The sequence below is a fragment of the Pyxicephalus adspersus genome, chromosome 5, assembly GCF_032062135.1.
Source record: "Pyxicephalus adspersus chromosome 5, UCB_Pads_2.0, whole genome shotgun sequence".
NCBI lineage: Eukaryota > Metazoa > Chordata > Amphibia > Anura > Pyxicephalidae > Pyxicephalus > Pyxicephalus adspersus.
The window spans coordinates 54,438,639-54,457,666 of record NC_092862.1 but is presented as its reverse complement, the minus strand read 5'-3'; the positions used below and the strand labels follow the sequence as shown (position 1 = coordinate 54,457,666).

Here is a 19,028-nt window from a genome sequence, read left to right as displayed (position 1 = left end):
ACATACACCTGACCCATGCTCTCTGTACATTACATACACCTGACCCCAGCACTCTGTAACCAGAAGATTGGTAGAAAATGGCTCCAGCCTTTCTGATGAGGCAGAAAGGATATCGCCTCTCCCTTCTGTAATAAAGGAACGGACTGGTTGTAATATTTTCATTTGGAAAGTTTAGTTCACAGGTTTGAATGTACATATTGCGGCATTTCCATTAGCTGATGGTTGTCATGGGAATGCTGTGTGGTTTATTCTGGTATGCGCCAATATGTAACCTTTGTAGTACCGATACTAAAGAAAAGAGCCAAGTGAATTTTTTTAATATACATTTATGTTCCTTTTTTTCTAGTTTACATGTTTGACACCTGAACCAGAAGAATACCTTGAGTTAGAACTTTAAAGAAGGCTGAGTTGTGTTTAAACATGTATTTATTGTATATTTCCACCTGACTAATGATCTATGAGGACTTCTATTTACTATACTTGTGCAGTACAAACACAAGAAAATACATCCCCTGACATAAACACCAGCTCAGTCACGTGACAATTAGCGCGGTCCTTCCCGCTGGCTTTATATCACGTGATGCCTCCCTATAACACGGCCCTATTCCTAATATCGCACACTGTAAAATGTAACCATAACACTCTCCGCTCACATCCTGCCGCAGCCTGTAAGTCCGGGTGCTGCGTCCCCCTCCCGTATCATTCCGCCCAGACTCCGGGAGAAGACGCCTCACACTCACAGTCCGGCCTCCCACTATATCCGGGGACTATATGTGCTGATACACACAACTCTAACATCGCTTACAGCCGCCCGCTTATACCCGCACCAGGCCCCGTCCTTCTTTCACCCCTGCAAGGTTTTTTATACCTGACTGCGATCCGTCCACAGCCCTTGGTTTTGGGGGTCGGCCCCGCGGCATTGGGCTCGGATTATTTTTTCTTTCAAGGTAATGTCGCCTCTTCCTCTTTTTTCTCAGCGGCGGCGGAAGCAGCAGAAGAGGATTGGAGGGAGGAGAAGGAAGAAGACGCGTCCGCGGCGGAGGAAGCACGGTGGGGCGGGGTTATGTGCTGACGTCACAGAGCAATAGCTGGCCATGTTGTAGTCAGGCTGTCCGTTGTGTACATTGTGTATGAGCTGTCTGTTGTATGCTTGTCACCTCTCCCTGACTCACCGGGGAACAGCTGTTCTCATGCCGCCTCCATAATGGATGGAGCTGTCCCATCATCCTATTGTACACAGGAGTTGTCACTTGTCGTGTACAGGTGCTCATATTATATACATGTTGGGGCTGTCCCGTACACTTTACATGTTTTGTCCTCTATACCCCGTGTGTTGTCAGGGGGCTTCATGCAACAGATACAAGCACAGGATAATACAGGAGGACTCCCTCAAGCCAATAACACTGTACTTGTACTATGGTTGTGTACATGGTGTATCCGACATACACACACACGTTCTGCAGAAAGCTTTGCACATGGCAGTACATTGGTAAAGTATGTTTGGGTTGTCATAAAGAAGAAATAGTAACTCCGCACCCCAGGGTTGTCATGTGATGTGGATCGCTGTGCCCTAATGTGTATCCTTATAGGCATCACGGGTGAATTTTTAGCATTCTATTTAATAAATGAGGACCAACACTGAAAGGATGAGTGGTATTACCCATAGTGTGCACTTATTTCCCCCCTTCACGATTTTATGCTTTATGTGAAAGTAAACTAAAAAAAAAAGGATACACCTTTACTTTAGTAGACCCCTTTGGAGGGTCCCGCATCGTCCTGGAGTCCACCTTCGTCCCTATCGCCATCTTCTTTCCTCTTTTTCCGCCTACATCTCCTGATCTTGCACTGCACAGGTATGAAATTGGGTGACCTAGCCTGCGATATGGGGAAAAGAGTGCCGATCTCACTGCGCATGCAGTGGAGCAGCCAGAAACTTTCTGGGATGTATGACGTATGTATACCAGGAGGTGCTGCAATCCGCGGCGATCAAGACAGGGGGGGGGGGGGGGGGGGGGATTTACCAGAAAATAAAGGCTTTAAAAACCCCCTCAAAAAGAATAGAAGGTACAGGGTCTGCCCTTTTATATAAGGTAAAAAGTTTAGTTTAGGTCCACATTAAGTCTAGATTCAGACCTGCAGTGGGATTTTTTTATTATTGATAGAAAGGATTTATATAGCGCCAACATATTATGCAGTGCTGTATATTAAATAGGGGTTGCAAATAACAGTGACACTGGAGGAAGAGAAGATCCTGCCCCCAAGAGCTTACAATCTAGGAGGTGGGGGAAGTAACACTCTATAGGAGGGGAGTGATCGTGTTCTCCCAGCGGCTGGCACCTCTTAAACAACCAGCATTTGCAGATATGTCAGCGGGCAGATCATTACTTCCCCTATTCATTTTCTATAGGCCTGCTGTGTGTAGAAGCTACATATTATGGCTCCCCCTAATGCACCAGATCACTAGCCAAAGGTAGCAATAACCAGGCCGCTGCTCACTGCCAGTCTAAACAGAGCCTAAAATGTTCAAAGGTGTTCTTGTGTTTGCTAACATTCTATTGCTTTTGCAATAATATACTCAAACAAACAACATTTTTTTTTTGTTTACCCCCTAACGTTCTAATTCTGTCTGTATTTACATTCAAAAAGCGTTACATTTTTTTTAATGGAAATTTATTTTACATTGTAGGCCTATAATTCCTAGGCATAACTCACCAAAATAATTCCAATTTTTAATAAATTCAATACATTAAATAAAAAACTTAAAAAACACAAAAATCTGTTTCATTAAAAAAATAGTGAAACCTGTAATATAACTGTAAAGTAGCATGTATAATATATATATATATATATATATATATATATATATGATATAATTATATGTATATTATTTAAAGATTTCTTTGTATTGGAATCAGCACAGTTATTTTGTATTGAATCCAAAACAAAATTACCGGTATTTGAATTTCCCGCCGCTCCACCCTGCACTGACGTCACCAGGAAACCCCAGAGATCATCTCTGCAGTCGCCAGCTGGAGATCAGAGGAAGAAGATGTGTTCCGAGGAGCTGCAGGGATGAGCAGGATGCGGGGGGACGCCAACGAAACAAGGTAAATGTTTTTTCTTTAATGTTTTTAGCGACCCCGAGTGTGACTTGGGATTACTGCTTTTTGCATGGAAGATCCACCCCGAGTCACACTCAGGATTACTGCTAGGGGGGTTAAAAAGTGTTTCTATACAATTTTATTATGTTGATACAAAAGTTTTTGTTTAAAAGCCATAAAAAACATTAAAAAGTGTCAATATTTCCTTTCTGGAATCTATCAACATCATTTATCATTCATAACAATTTCCATTCTTCCGTCCTTGACGCGTTTCACCAAAAATGCTTCTACAGAAGGACACATTGTAGTAAGCGTATCAATTTCTTTATATTCTTTAACACAATAAACATATATTTCAATCTTTCTTGTGACAAGTGGTTGCTATGAAAGCCTCTGAAAGAAAGTACTGCACTTACCCATTGATTTTTATAATGTACACTATAAAGCATCCCCATCAAAAATAAAGAAATACTAGATAAAAACAGCGGATTAATAATTTGAGTTGTATGACCTTAGCGATCTCAGTTTCAATCATCGAACCTGATTGGTATGAATTTCTTTCCTGATGTTCCAAACATAGTGTGAATCAGCAGCTTTTGTTACCTGCAAATTTATTTATAATATATTAGTTTAAATTTTCATCCTTGTAAAATATTGTTTGCTAACATTCCCTACTCTTCAAGTCCTCTGCTGCCTGTGCATGTGCAGTACAACCATATTTACTTCCATAGGGTGTTTCTTAACATGGTACATGAGCGCTATTGAGGTCTATAAAACTGTACTTGCAGCAGAGAATGAGGCAATGTAAAGAAATGGTACAGTGTGGTCCCTCTGATCTTATAAGTACAGAGCTGGGGTGGGTGGGTAGAATATTGTGGTGGCAGGGGATAAGTGTACAATGCAGTGAACTGCACTTTAATATTTAAGTAAACAAGACAGTTGTTCTCATGTTAATATACAAAAATCCTGGAGCGTCAAAATAAGTTTACTCATCATCCATGTATGTATGTTTTCTTTCCTCCTATTAGGAAACCTATATTCCTGCCTTAATGATGTATTATACAGTGATTAATTTGTATTCTCCGTTATGTAGTATATGTTTTGATCATCATGATGTTGAATTAATCATATTTAATATTGGCTACTTCTAGCTTAATGCAGCCCCTGATGAAGCCACTTGTGGGCGAAACGCATCGGGAGTAAACTTCACTGTAACACCTTCTCTCAAACTGTATCAACAAATTGGATTCTTTAATTGTTAACAACCTTCTGAATTTGTTTTTATATTTTTGTACTACTCAACCGTACCTTTTTTATGGATTTTTTCAATGATACGTTGGATAAAATAAAGTGTAAATCTTCTTTTAACAATCTAATACCTAGGTACCTTAAAAGAGCATTCTTTCTTCCTTTCCTCTATGTTTTGAGTGTTTTAAATTGTTTTCTCTTTGTTACATAGGTGTCCATATAATCTATAATTTAATAAAGGCTCATGGTTTAAAATTTATAACACTGAAAACACGTTAAAGATTGAAAAAAAGGGTGCAGCACCGTTCAAATAAAAGTTTGAATAAATTTGTAACATACATTGGCATAAATTTAGTCATAAAATAAACTGAAGAAATATTTTGAAGGAATAGCTAGAACTCACTTAAAATATTGTCATTCATCTTTATTGACTGCCTCCTTTTATAACCATCATATTTAGGACAATCTATTTCTGTATTTAAGGATTTGGCAATTAATGAAGACTGAATGTTAAACAAATGGAACTGGGCATTCCAGAACATCAACAACAAGTATTTGATAATATAGTTATATGCCTATGGGTGGTATAGTACTATTGGATATGAAGGATTATGGATATAGAACATTTGTTATCTGATACGTGTACATATCAACTCTTACAATTTAATCCCACTAGTTCTTATAAATAAAAGAATTGATAAAAATAGTTAAAGAAGGACAGGTGAATGGGGATTTTAAATAATTGGGAACATAATTATTTAAAAAGGAACTAAACTGAAAACGGCAAAAAAAAAAACACAGACTTACCTTCAATCCCCCAGTGCAGTCCGATCCCTTTGGGCGTGTCCTTCATCAGGTTCCACGTCGTCCTGACATTCGTCCCGGAGCCGGCGGCGCCATCTTCTGCTCTTCTTCCTGGTTCTTCATCCTAAGTCACCCGACCCAGGCGTGAGATCGGTGACGTAGGAGGAAAAGAAAATTTGCCGATCCCACTGCAAATGCGTGATTTTTCTGTTTGAGCGAAAAGGCTCCTTCTGCGCATGCCCGAGATGATCAGGCATGCTGTCGGTGCTGCACCCTTTTTTATTTACAAGGTGTTGCACTTAAAAAAACAACAGAATTTTTACCTTACATAAAACAGTTGTCTACTCTTTTATGTAAAGTGAAATGTCTAAGTTTAGGTACGCTTTAAGTTCCTCAGCCTCAAGGATTCCTATTATTTACCATTTACCAAAATACATAAAAATCCTTTAAAATGGAACAAAACCATACTGTCCTTTCTGCAATAAAATAACCTTACATGTCTGATTGAAATTCTTTAAATACACTCACTTATTCCTGTTGTTTTTTTTTTACAGGGTTACTGCCATTTTCTTCCTTCTCCTCTTCCTGGTTTTGATCTTTCAGTCCTAGTGGCCCCAGCATCAGTGTTTTCTCAATAGAAGGCGGGGATAAGATAGGTAAATGTGAATATTTGTCGAAGGGAACTATAGTTCCTCCTTCAAAGACCCAGGCAGGCCTATTGATAGCAGTATAGATAGTTTTCATGTTTGATTTTTTTTTTATTCAGCCATTGGTTTCATAGTTCTCATCCTTTAAGAGGACACCAAACAAATGGTTGTATAACATTAAATATAACACTGATCTGATTTCTAGTCATGACAAATGTTTCTTCCAGCAATTCATATCAACACAGTTATGAATCTGTTCAATATTTTTTAAATAACCCCATAACCTTTTTAATGGGAAAATGGTCTGATGCAATTTATAAAAACAGACATGCACTGTTTTTTAGGCACGTTTTATTATTATTATTAATAATAAACATGATTTGTATATAGCACCAACATATTATGCAGCACTGTACATTTTATAGTTATTAGCTTATAGTAATATAATAATATTAAGTAATAATATAATATATATATATACCGGTAATATAGTTTATTTGGCAAGGTAACGCTTCTTTCTATTCATGCAGTTTTTTATGTGATTTATTGAACATTCTTCACCTAAAGTAGGGTTAGGGTTAATTTTTTAGAGCTATGTATCCTTTTTAAGGATGAGAGAAAATGTTGAAATTCTTTTTTACTACCTACAGATAGAAAATTTTTGTTAGCACCCACTGTGGATCAGTAACATACCTAAAGGACAATTTATCCACACTATACGTAAATGTCATTTAATTAGTGATTATAAGATGTAAGCCAAGATTTTGAAAAAATGTTTTTGTTTTTTTAGAAGAGGGTTGCAATACTAAAAATGGATAGAATAATATATAGATAGGGTAACTATGCAAGATAAAAAAAAAACTGGAAGGGCAATAATTAATATTATTACACAGTATTTATATAGCACCATCATATTACACAGCGCTGTACAAAGTCCATAGTCGTGTCACTAACTGTCCCTAAAAGGAGATCACAATCTAATGTCCCTACCATAGTCATATGTCATCTAAGGCCAATTTTTTGGGGGAAGCCAATTTTTGTCACACTTACCTGTACCTCACTAAAGCACAGGTATCTAAAGCTTTATTAACTCCGTCCATTCCGCTGGCCAATCAGGAACTAGCCTCCTAATCAGCCCTGGCTATTTAGCTAGCTCACAAACTGTATTTTTTGTTTGTGCAACAAGTCTATACTAAGTGGCTCGAGCTCTCAAGTTCTGTGATCTAGTTCCTGTACACCTGCTGCTTAATCCAGTCTTTCCTGTGTCCAGCTTCCTTCATTGTCCAGTGTGTTGGTTCCTAGCCAACTTCCCTGTGCAGTTCCTGTGTTTATCCCTGTATTACCTGTACCTCCTGCTGTTTCCAGTGTCTCCAGTGTTCCCTGTGCCTGCAGTGGCCTCTGTGTCATTGCTGTTTGTCTCCTGGATCCTTGGCTATTGACCCCTGGCGTGTGACCTGACCTCTCTTGCTTGCTGCCTGTCTTGACCCCAGCTTTCCTTGACTATCCTTCTGCTTAGTGATTTGGTAAAGCCAAAGCGCCCCCTAGTGGTCCTGTTTCTGTGTGTGACACAACCTCACTGCATGTTTGTGGGAGTAAACCAGAGTACCTGGAGGAAACACACACACGCAATTCACAGTATAATGAACATTTTAAGCAAATAATACCATATGTTGTTACAAGATGAGACATAAAAACATTTTGAAAGGAACCACAATTGATGTAAAAAAAATGACCAAACTTAACAGACATCTTGACTCCTAATGTTTTTCAATTTAGGATGTCAAAGGTTTCTTACCATGTAAAAATGTATACCCTGTTCATTAATGAAAACTATGAATACAGAGTTCTATCAGTTTAAAACTATAATAATAATTTATTACTTGTAAATTTATTGTGTATTTATTGCGGTGTTTTGTGGTCTGTTTATTGCAGTGGCCTAGTTGTTTGTTTAACCAAAGATCTTCGTATTATTAAAGGGTTTGGGGAAACACAATTTATCTCTTCATTTTGCAATATTTCACCCCTGAAATGTTAGTAGGATGTATATGAATTTGGCTAAGACATAAAATTGTTGGTGAAACATTATTGATATTAAATGTAAAAATGTACTCAACCTCCAGACAAAAAAGGGGCCAAGTGAGGAAAAAATACGCACAAATTGGTTCTGAATGTGGGTTAGTCCCTCCAAATCAGAGACATTTGGTGGGTATACAGTATGCAACTGTAAACTGAAACTCCATTACCATTGATGGTCTGCACATTATATAGTCCACTAGTTTACCTGCATTGCTTTCTGCTGTTGCTGTGTGTTGGGCTATTATTTATTGCGATACTTGTCACAACCACTTTGTGGTACCCTGGTTGAAAAAATATAAGGACACAGCTAAGAGTGCGTAGTTAGACAAGGTATACAGTTATAAAAAAGGACTGAAATTTCTTTATTGTTTTACTTGTTGTCCAAGCCACTTTATGACACCATTAAAAAAAATGTTAAGAGCCCCAAAAATCTATAAATTGACATACTTGTGCATTTACCATGTTATCCTTCAAGCAGGATAAAATGGCTTTCTTCCACTGCCCCATATTTTTAATCCCTTTTTTTAATTACACAATGTTCCTCAAACATTTGTCAGTATTGTAATGCTATTTTGGTAAATTTGGCTGCTACCGTACTTTCAGGAGACTAAAATAAACCACCAGAAATTTTCCCTATTGACTTCAAAGGGGTTCAGATTCACAACATTTATAACCCAGACTTTTTGAACCAGTTTACCCCAATTACCCTAGAGCCAAACTAAGCCAAAGAGTAGCAGAGATGCATTTGTTTTCCTTATATACAGTGTGAGCAAAATTACTATAGATTAGGACACCAAAGTTTTCCATGTTTCTTGTACATTGCTCATACACTAGTTGAAACATACCATATGAATAACACATGTGCACATTAAATATGTTCTTTAATGACACATCAATGTGCAACTTGATTACCTTTGATTACATAAGCAGGTTCAAGCACTCAGAGCTACTTACAACTACCATTTATTGCTTGGGGAAGTCCCCTTAATATGATTACATATTCACAACTGTTCTTTCCTAATGTCCTAAATGGACAGTGCTGCAGATTTTTCAGATGTAATCCACATCAATTTCATGCTTATTCGCCGCCTGTATAATGCCATATTACTAGTACTATGCGGAACATTAGCAAATCAAACTCTGACTTAATACTAATTTAATGAATGTAATAATATTATTTTACATTTTCTGATTAATATATAGCCTCCATAGTATGCCATTTTTAATAAGTACATTTCATAGCCTGACAGTTTTATTATCTGTCACCTAGGGGAGCAATAAAGAGAATTGATATCCTGTTTGTCAAAAGTAGGACATTAACGACACATATTATGTAGACACTTTGATAAGTGATTTGCCAAGAATTTTCACTCCAAGTACAGGGTGAAGAAATATGTGTGCAAAGCATTTTTTTTTAGTTTTTCTGCTGGATGTACAACCCACAAGAGGTCACCATAACACACATCTTTTTCTGCACAAAGAACATGTTCTTGCAGCTTCACAAATTATTAGATTTTGTTAAGCAAGTTGTCACTTTTTTAATTCAGGCAAACATTCATCTTTTATAAAGCAAAAGAATGTTTTCTTTTGTATAAGTTAAAACAGGTGTAGCATTTGAATGCATAGAACACTTTCTCTGCAATATTTGCTTGGGGCTGTCACTTTATCAAGACACATCAGTCCCATGAGTCTAATAAGTATAGTAGTATAGGGCCATAAAAAGTGGACTAAAGAAAAGTTTTTGTATTGTGTTTACCAGCTAGTCAGGTTTAAAGGAGACTTAGTCAGAATAAAATCATTTATGCAATATTGGGTTATCTGCATAGGTCTTTTTTCTGGACTGTGAACTACAGTAGTACATATACACTGTGACGATTCATATTTCATTTCTGTCTGATTCAATGCTGTATGATATTATAATGGGGAATGATTTGTGAAGAGGAGAGATAATGGGATCACCATTAAATTCCTCCCATTTATAAAATGTCTTTTTTAGATTGGTCTCCAAATTATGAATCTTAATTTTAAATCAAGTACATACATGCATTCTGTATGGATTGCCATAAGAAGCGCTGCAGTCATGTAAGAGCAAGTACAATACTTGATTGTCCAATTTTTAAATTTGGTGGTATAAAATTGGTGGTCAAATTTAAAGAATGTAGAGAAAAAGATAATAGCCAGTTTTACTTTTAAATGGTGAATTCATAATAAATAGGTTTTCACTTTTGTATGTGTAACTTAAAGCAAATCTGTCATCACATTTTTAACATTATATAAAAGGGTGACCCATTTTTTAAAAACAGTTTAAATAGGTATTTTGGTTATTTTATAGTTATTTACAGCCCTTCGCACCTGTAAAGACTGAATGGGAAACCCACATACATCACGTATCCCAGAAGGCTTCGGGCTGCTCCTCCTGTGCATGCCCGCTGTACTATATTTCATGTCCTCAAAAGTAAGGGTGTAGTTTTTTTTGGTTTTTTATGAAAGTTCTACTTTAATTTAAAGTATAGTAAAAGTATAGTAAATCCAAGCACTAAAATTTCATAAAAGCTTTAAAATGGTAGTGGTTGTCAGATATGCAGTGATCTTACATAGAAGTTTTTGACAAGGCAATTCTTGTTATACGGATACAACACTCTGTCCCTGTCTCCTGGGTTTGCACTGTCACATCGGCATTTGAATAAAGGCTACAGGTGTCTGTTTCAACACACTTGTAAGTATAGTTTACTACTGTCACTATCCAGAACCCTGCCACTCCTTGCCATATCTGTAAATCCAGCCTTAATACTCCGTGGATAGTACTGGGTGAGCACTGCGCTCAGTAGAGTCATGGGCTAGAGACAGCCGTTTCACACACAATAATTTTTTTCCCATAGGTTTATTATTGCTATAATCCCATTATATGCCATACTGCATTAGAAAATTAGCAGTGCTAAATGGCCGTTTATTCAGCTCATTATAACTACAGGGTCATACCATTGGGTTATCTGTTACCGTCGATGGCTTATAGGGTCAGGTGACTTGTATGATTACTAAACTCGTGCTACTTTTTCAGCATTGTCAGTTCTTTAAAATATTTGTTATCACAAAAAAATAGGCAGTACATGGACTCCTATATCAACAGAATCACTAAGGTTATACCTTTGGCACACTGTTAGTGCCATCGATGTGCTCACACATTACAGCATTAAAATCATCCAGGAAATAAAAGAAAATGACTATTGACTACTGAATACTGTGGCAAAATAAAATAACCTGAGCAAAACAGTCAATTAATATATTAGAATATAAACTGTACAAACAGGAGAATGTACAGGACAAAGAAAAGTAGTGCAGGGTAAAGTGCCTGATTATCAAATGCAAGAGGTCAGGACCCTACAAAGACTGGCAGAATACATACAGACAGAATATAGACACCTGATTAAGGCATGATTGTTCCCCAACTATGTGCCCAAAGTGTCTAGGGAGAACACCTACTGGCGATCAGTGGATCAGAACTGACCAAACAACAACGAGCTACCAAGTACTGGTAATTCCAGAGATCTGCCCACTGCCCTCACTTTAAGGAATTTGTTCTCAGACTCTAATATGAAAATCAAATGTGGTTGTTTAAAATGTTAATAGTAAAAAGTGTCTGTAGAAGGTCTTAGCAAGTCCAAACCACTTTCTGAGTGACAGGTGAATGGAAGTAATTGGGGGTTTGACAAATTTGTTGTTTAAGGGAAGCTGAGTTTTGTTGAAAAAGTTTCCTTATTTACCCTTAAGAATAGAAAAATGGTAAAATTACCCTTTACTAGCTGTGATTATCTACTCATTATATATAGGTTTCTTCAAAAAAATAGGAGATTGTTCAAATCCATGTCTTACAGAAACATTAGATTAATTTTAGAAAAGCCAGATTCATAGTAATACAATATAAAACCCAAACTGGAACTTAAAACTCCATTGGGGATCAGAAAAGACTAACCAAAAATACTAAAATACTGAAAAAAAGTTTAGTTTTGGGTTGCCCTGAGCATTAGGAAAACTAAATAATATGGGCACGGTGGCTCAGGGGTTAGCACTCTGGCCTTTGCAGCACTATGACCTAGGTTCAAATCCCAGCCAGGACACTATCTGCATGGAGTTTGCAGGTTCTCCCCATCACTGTGTGGGTTTCCTCCGGGTTCTCTGGTTTCCTCCCACATCCCAAAAACATTCAGTTAGGTTAATTGGCTTCCCCCTATATTGACCTTAGACGACAATAACAACATATGACTATAGTAGGGACGTTAGATTGTGAGCTCCTTTGAGGGACAGTTAGTGACACAACTATGGACTTTGTACAGCGCTGTGTAATATGATGGCGCTATATAAATACTGTATAATAATTTGGCTTCATTTAGATAAATGGGACTTAGTGAGACTTAGAAGATCATGAAAGAGCATTTCTTTTGTAAAGAAATATCTTCATATAATGACGGCTTGATTCCCAATGATCTGAAACAAGTTATTATCTTGGTGTGACATGAGTTAGAATTATTTACCGGTATATATATTTAGCAGTATATGTGGAGTCCTCTTATTTCTCTCTGAATGCTTTGTTAAATATTAATTGTGTGCATGTATATAATTTTGCATAACAAACAATTGGACTTTTAGTAAAATGCGAGCTGATCCAAACTCCTTAACCCTTCTAACCTAATCTACCCTGAAAAAACCTTCATCTTACTTATTTATTCATTACAGCTTCTAAATATCCCTCAGTGCTGCCTGAACTTGTTCTGTGAGCCCTCGTAGACATGAAGTGTCTCTTGTTTTGGAGTACAGCCTCATTCCATGGTATAGGGCTTCACTGTGAAAGTGCAGTAAGTGCTGAAAAAGATATTAGTTCACAGGAGATTAGGAGTAGAAGAAATTAGTGTACCAAGGACCATGTGGGGAAGCTAGAACTGGGCAAAATGCCATGGGGTAACTAAGTCTGGATGTTGGGGGTGCTCACAATTTTTTGACTTTTATTTTTTTTTTATTATTTTTCTGACTGTTGCACACATCTGATCTCTGTATTGTGTACTTTACATACTCCGGATCCCTGCACTTTGTGCCATGTACCCCTGACCTCTACAGTGTACTACATACTCCTAACCCTACCCTGTTTTAGTTTATATGCCTGACCATTGTAATATGAACTCCTTACCCCTTAATCTTTTGTTTTACATACATTTGTATTGCATACTTGTGTGCCCAATGATGCTCCAGTTTTTTTACAACCCAAGAAACTCCCCAGCCTATAAACTACTGAAACCACAGGGTCAGCGTAACAGCCAGGCCGCTAACAACGGCAACCCCTATATTTTTCTTGGGAACGATTTACTTTTGTTGTCATTGCATTTGAAAACACACTTCAACAGTGAGTAGATTTCTATTTACTTCTAGGGTGCAGTGTGAATGACCGTTCTGAAGTTGCATTTGACTTGCTTTGTTTCTTTTTTTTATATGCGGTCCAACTAAAACTCTTGCTACATTTTACAAATGAATGCATTTATTTGAGTAGTGCTTTTTTTCATCAAATTCATCATAATACAAGCCTAATTTTGAAGCTGATTTAGGGATTTTCACATTTTTTTTGCATCCAAATGTTTTGTGATCGATACTGACATGATAGAATCACACAGTCCTTCACAACATTCAGTTGTCTTATCACCCTCTTGAAATATGTTGATATGATGGTTAGCCTTTGTGCAGAGAAAGTCTGTTCCTTGAAATGTTTTCTCCTGACTCAGAGCCTTTCAGCTCTCCAAGGATTGATCAGAGAATTCTCATTCAGGTCAATAGAGAACTACTGTCCACAATCTGCGCCCTCCAGTGGTTGCCAGGACCAGCTTGTTTACAGCCATGACAAATGTAAACCCAGAGCTAAGTTATGCAGCTTGAAAGAGAATTCATCTTTAATAAAGAAAACCAATCATACTGATATTTTATATAAACAGCACAGATAGGTAGAAATTTTTTTAGTTTTCTTACTAAATTTATACTATAAATTGTATAGCTATGTTTGTCAGGAGTTTTACTTTATTAGTCATTTTGGATTTTGACGTTGCATCTCTTACATTTTAGTAAAAAAGTATCTTATTCTTTAAAATAAATATAAATATGGTTTATTAAATAAATACATAACAAATAGACAATACTCCAAAGGCTTTATTTTTATGCTGTCTTGTCAATAAACAAATGTCAGATGTAAGGTTGTGTAAACAGTCAAATCATTGCCACCTGAGACAAATGGTCATGCTCATTTCGGGTGAGAATCTGCCATGTATGAAGGGTCTCCCGACGTCTTCCTTGATCCATCATGACTAATTGATTAACAAGTGATCGGCAATAACTGTTCACTCAGATGGAGAAAGCACAGCAGGGTGCCACTCGCTCATCTTCCCCCTCTTCTCCCTATTGAACAGAATGGGTGCTCTGTGTGAACAGCACTCGTTCATAAATCTGTCACTGAAAAACATCATGAAAGACTGTTTCCAGCGACATTGATCTTACATTTGTGCATAGTTTATCATGCTGCAGATAAAAGTAATATTGGTGCATAATAAAATGTGTTGTTCGCAAATTACAATCCAATCATGTGTTTTGTGTTTTTTTTTCTTTCTAATTTTATCAGATTTGTTACCAAATACATCCCCAGCTTGACAAAGAATCATTTTGATAGCTGAAGTTTGGTATGAGATATGAAGTGTCATTTGTTGTTTCCATGGGGTACATACACTTGCATTGTAGCAGATACATATTTTTTAATTTAAAGGAGGTGTGTTTGCTACACACGTAAATAAGCAAAGGTGTCATTTTTTTCCTTTTCTTATAATAGTAGCTATGGCAACCAAGTCACTGACCTATTTCCTATTATATCTCAAAGTAAACAATGTGCTTTCTGATTTTCATACATACATTTTTTAGTATGTTCACTTTACCCTATAGAATCCGCTGCAGCAATCTGAAGCCACTATACCCCCTTCAGGCATATTTGTATGTATCTAACATCATTATGTCAGTGGCTCTTCAAGTCAATAATACCTTAGAAAGAGAGAACAGCATTAGGAATACAGATATTCTTTGTATTTTCTATTATTCACTCTGTGGATTTTCAGCACATGGATTGGAAAAGGATTTCAATATGGCTTAGAAATGCCCACTAACATGTCAGAAGGAATATGTGCAGTCATGTCAGACTGAACACAATGCTATCCGACAGTAACTCGGCCTAATTGATCTTTTTTTTCCTTTAATAATAGTGTGCTTGGGCAAAGAGAAGTACTGATCATTGTTGCTATCATCAGTAAAGCTGACGTTAACCATACAAAGTATTCGGGTATTTATGCAGCAACATTACATTTCAATTTCATAGATTTATATTACCTAATACTTGTATTTAGACCATATAGTACCATCAAGTAAAATCTTACTGGTTATTTTAATCATTTTACATTAAATTCAAATCGTAGTTTAATAATACTGACATAATATTAGTAATGGATAGTAATAGTATATGTATACCAGTATTGTAAAATAGGCACACAAAATGCCATGATAAAATATGTGAAACCACTGTGACCTCAATAATATAATATTAATTGTAAAGTTGAGATTGGACATTACAGTGTATGTCATCTTTAAAAGATCAGACAGGAAAGCTCATCTCTTATTTTGATGCTGTAATCACTAGTAATTACAGGTTTGGAATGGACTTACAAAGCAATACAGGAAGCTGTATTAAGAAACATAATTGGAAACATTGTACAGACCCTCTTCAAAATAATTATTAAAGAGTGCCCATCGTTGTTCACAATTATTCTAAGAGTTTCGTTTTGCAATATCCATTATGACTCTGTAATTGGCCACACTATAAGTTCTTCCTATCTAGACATATAGTAAACTGCAACTGATATTTCAATATCATGCCCCAGTGTAGAGAAGTTAGCTCTTTCATCCAAAACTTTACTATTTCAAAAGTGATGAAGGGTTCATGTATGGTCGACAGGCAGGTCATTATTACAGAAAAGGACAGCCATTGCAATAATCTGTTTTACGTGCCTGATCACTCCAGCTTTCTGGCAAAAAATCTGAGCTGCAATTGCGCAGCGTCAGCTTTGGTTGCCAGGGAAACCCAGCAATCCTGGCTTCCCTTAAGTGTGCTGGGATGAATGAACTCCCATGTACCCAAAAGTGTCGAAGGTGTGTTGTTCAACAAAGTTGATGAACCCTGTCCAAAAATCTCACATCTTTATTGAACTTTTTGGCAGCCGTATTACTATAGTCAAATGTTGCTAATGATAATAGCAGGTGGCATCCCAATTGGCCAGTGGTTGTTAGGGATGATATCCCCCTAGCAACCACCTGCGAATGGGAATGCTGCTTGCTATGTACATATGAAACCACCTCCTGGCTGGTTGCTAATATGCACAGCGCCTAGCAACCACCAGCCAACTTTGCCTTATGTCAGAGGTCTGCAAACCTTTTCGGCCATTATGCCATTAATAGGGTGGGCAGGAGCACACTAGGCCAGACTCTCTGAGCCCCGCCGTAATGGCGCCGCCCCTCACTAGAAACGCCCCTGAAGGGAAATCCCTCTCCTGCGTATGCAATGCGGAGGAGATAGATTTCCTTTCAAGGGGCGTTCCGTATTTACTGCGGCTGCGAAAGAGAGCCACAGCAAGAGGAGGTTTAAGAGCTGTATGCGCTCCAGAGCTCCGTAGTTTGTTCTGGCCTAACCCCGGCTGGCAACCCGTGGTTCTGGAACGTTGCCAGCTGGTGGTTGTTAGGGTACATACCACCGTGATCATTCACAAATAAACAAGAGAACTACTGATTGTTAGAATGACAAGTGCTTTAAAGTTTACGACTTGTGAGCGTGCACTTTAGTCTGTAAATTTGGTGATCCAGTGAATGCCCAAAGTTTGCTCCAAACTTGAACTTCAGCTTTATTAAGTGGTACAAAAACAGAAGTTAAAACATCTATTCTTTTAAAAATAAATATAGCATAAAGCTTATTTGTTTAAAGATGTAAAGATCAAAGTACAATTTAACTTAACCACCAATCAAAATTCTTCTATCCAAATAGTTGCTTTTGGTTACCATAAGCTTAAACAGGATAAAAGCATCTGTGTCCCAGAAAGCTTCTATTGCTAATAATAAAACTAAAAACAGGGACTAGATGCATCCATTTCAACAGCTGCGCTCCATTCAGATTACAGCTGAAAAGCATTGTTTGTATAGGAGCAGCGATACCATTACAATTCATGTTTTGATATATTTCAGTATAACTAGAGGGTGCCACATTGCAGTTAGCGCAGCCGTCAAGTGAATGAATATATTGAGTTGTGTAATTAACAGGTTTACCGGCTGGGTATTTTGCAGAAAAGGACGTTGTATTGTAAACAAAGAGATGGTGATAGATTGTGTTACACATACAGTAGTAGCATTTCATAGACGAAAGATACAAAGCCCCCAAACTGTCTGTTGACAGCCTTCTTTGTATGCACATACCAAGGGAGTCAGAAATGTTTGCCATGCGCCAGTAAAAGTCTGGATAGCAGCTTCCTTTCAAAAACAACTGTACGGAGACAGGGGAGTGTTTTTCAATTTACTGGCTCGGGCTATGCTAAGAGATGTGGTTGACGAGCTACTGCTGTGAGACGTAACAAAGCTCCTTTGGCAGAAAATGAATGGAAATATGTGTGGACACACAGAGGCTGCAGAATACTTTTATTACAGGAGTCCTTCATTTATATATTTGTATTAGGAAATGCAGAAAGTGAACTTTGTGTATAGTCAACTCATACAAGACTGATGTTTAGTAGGTAATGGAGGCACACAAAAGTAATATCTGTTGCTGGAGCAAGGCTTTTTCAATAATTGGGCCGTGTATGAATAATGAGTATTATTGTTAGTAATATGTCTTAGTGACAGGGATTTCTTTAAGTCTGTGATATTAAAGGCGTTTACAACAAAATCAATAGGTGCTCATTTGTCTCAGGCCCTCTAATGTTACTGTAGTCAGCTTCATTAAGGCCCATCTGCAGCCAAAATGATTCATTTGTTCTGAATTTATTGGGGAAGGGTTAGCGTTTCTGTATGGTTTTTATTGCTATTTGTGTCACTATTAGGAATATTTGCCATTCGTTTATGTCAGGATACGAAATAATGGTAAATCACTTCAATTTTTATCAAAATTTTTTGTAGAGTAGGGATTAGTCTGAACTCTGATGGCAGTTTTCTGGCTGTCTGTGCATTTCTGTCCTGGCGACGAAAGCACTCCCAATTTCTTGTTTGGGCATCACTGAAGCAGGAAGGGATGGAATATTCGCTTTGATCTTGAATATCTGCTTTGACTTGGGGCTTAATTCCCTGACATCAGCACCAATGAACATCTAAGCCACTATTGTCCTTTTTGCATATGCATCTACAAGTCAAAGTGTGGGGCAACAACTAAGTAAACCATTTTTTTTTACAATTTTCCACTGAAAAAAATTAGACGATTACCATACGTAAGAAAACCAGGAAAGCACAAGCATATATTAGGGATAACTCCCAGGGGCCTCTCTGCTCACCTGCATAGTACTGCTTAATCCCTGTTTCACACCTAACCATATGGAAATGATGCACAACCACAAACATGGCTGCATATGGATTCCCGGAAATATGCATTTAGCTCAGAGTAGAGACCAAAAATCATAAACTCTACTCTCAATGGTTTTATGTTAACAATTTCAATTCCCTCCACAATTGCTGTTATAATCAGTTTAGTTAGTGTCATCAGTAATAACCCCCATTATCACACTGATGTTATTGTTTGACATCCTTTTCCTGGGGTCGGGCAGGAATTATTCTATCATTCTCGTGCAGGGAATCAACTTACCTGACAGGTAGTGTCAGCATTCAAGTCCTGTCTGCTGAAACACATAGAGATTTACAATAATTATTGGATACCCCTCTGCACTTGTAGCTGGGACCTCACAGGCTGTAAAATGTCCACCAGCCTGTGGACCAGCAGATGGTGAGTCCTGATCTAGGTAAGATGAGGAAATTCATTTTTCAGGATGAAAAACAATAGAAAAGGCTGGGTTTATTTTGGCAGTAAGTAGTTGAATTGATGTCAAAGTATTAGATA

At 37.5% G+C, this 19,028-nt stretch overlaps 1 protein-coding gene across 6 annotated transcripts in view; it reads right to left on the bottom strand.

The window, feature by feature from the left end:
- The window catches only part of ZNF236 (zinc finger protein 236), an 81,310-nt gene extending 79,335 nt beyond the window's left edge, over positions 1-1,975 (bottom strand). For 4 of the 6 annotated variants that reach the window (XM_072411531.1, XM_072411536.1, XM_072411533.1 and 1 more), the window contains exon 1: positions 869-1,975. In XM_072411531.1, coding sequence (XP_072267632.1) covers positions 869-920 — 52 coding nt within the window. In that variant the 5' untranslated portion in view covers positions 921-1,975. Of the gene's footprint in view, positions 1-8 lie in introns of all 6 variants that reach the window. The other 2 variants (XM_072411535.1, XM_072411534.1) reach the window with 2 other exon arrangements.
- Between the last annotated feature and the right edge of the window lie 17,053 nt (positions 1,976-19,028).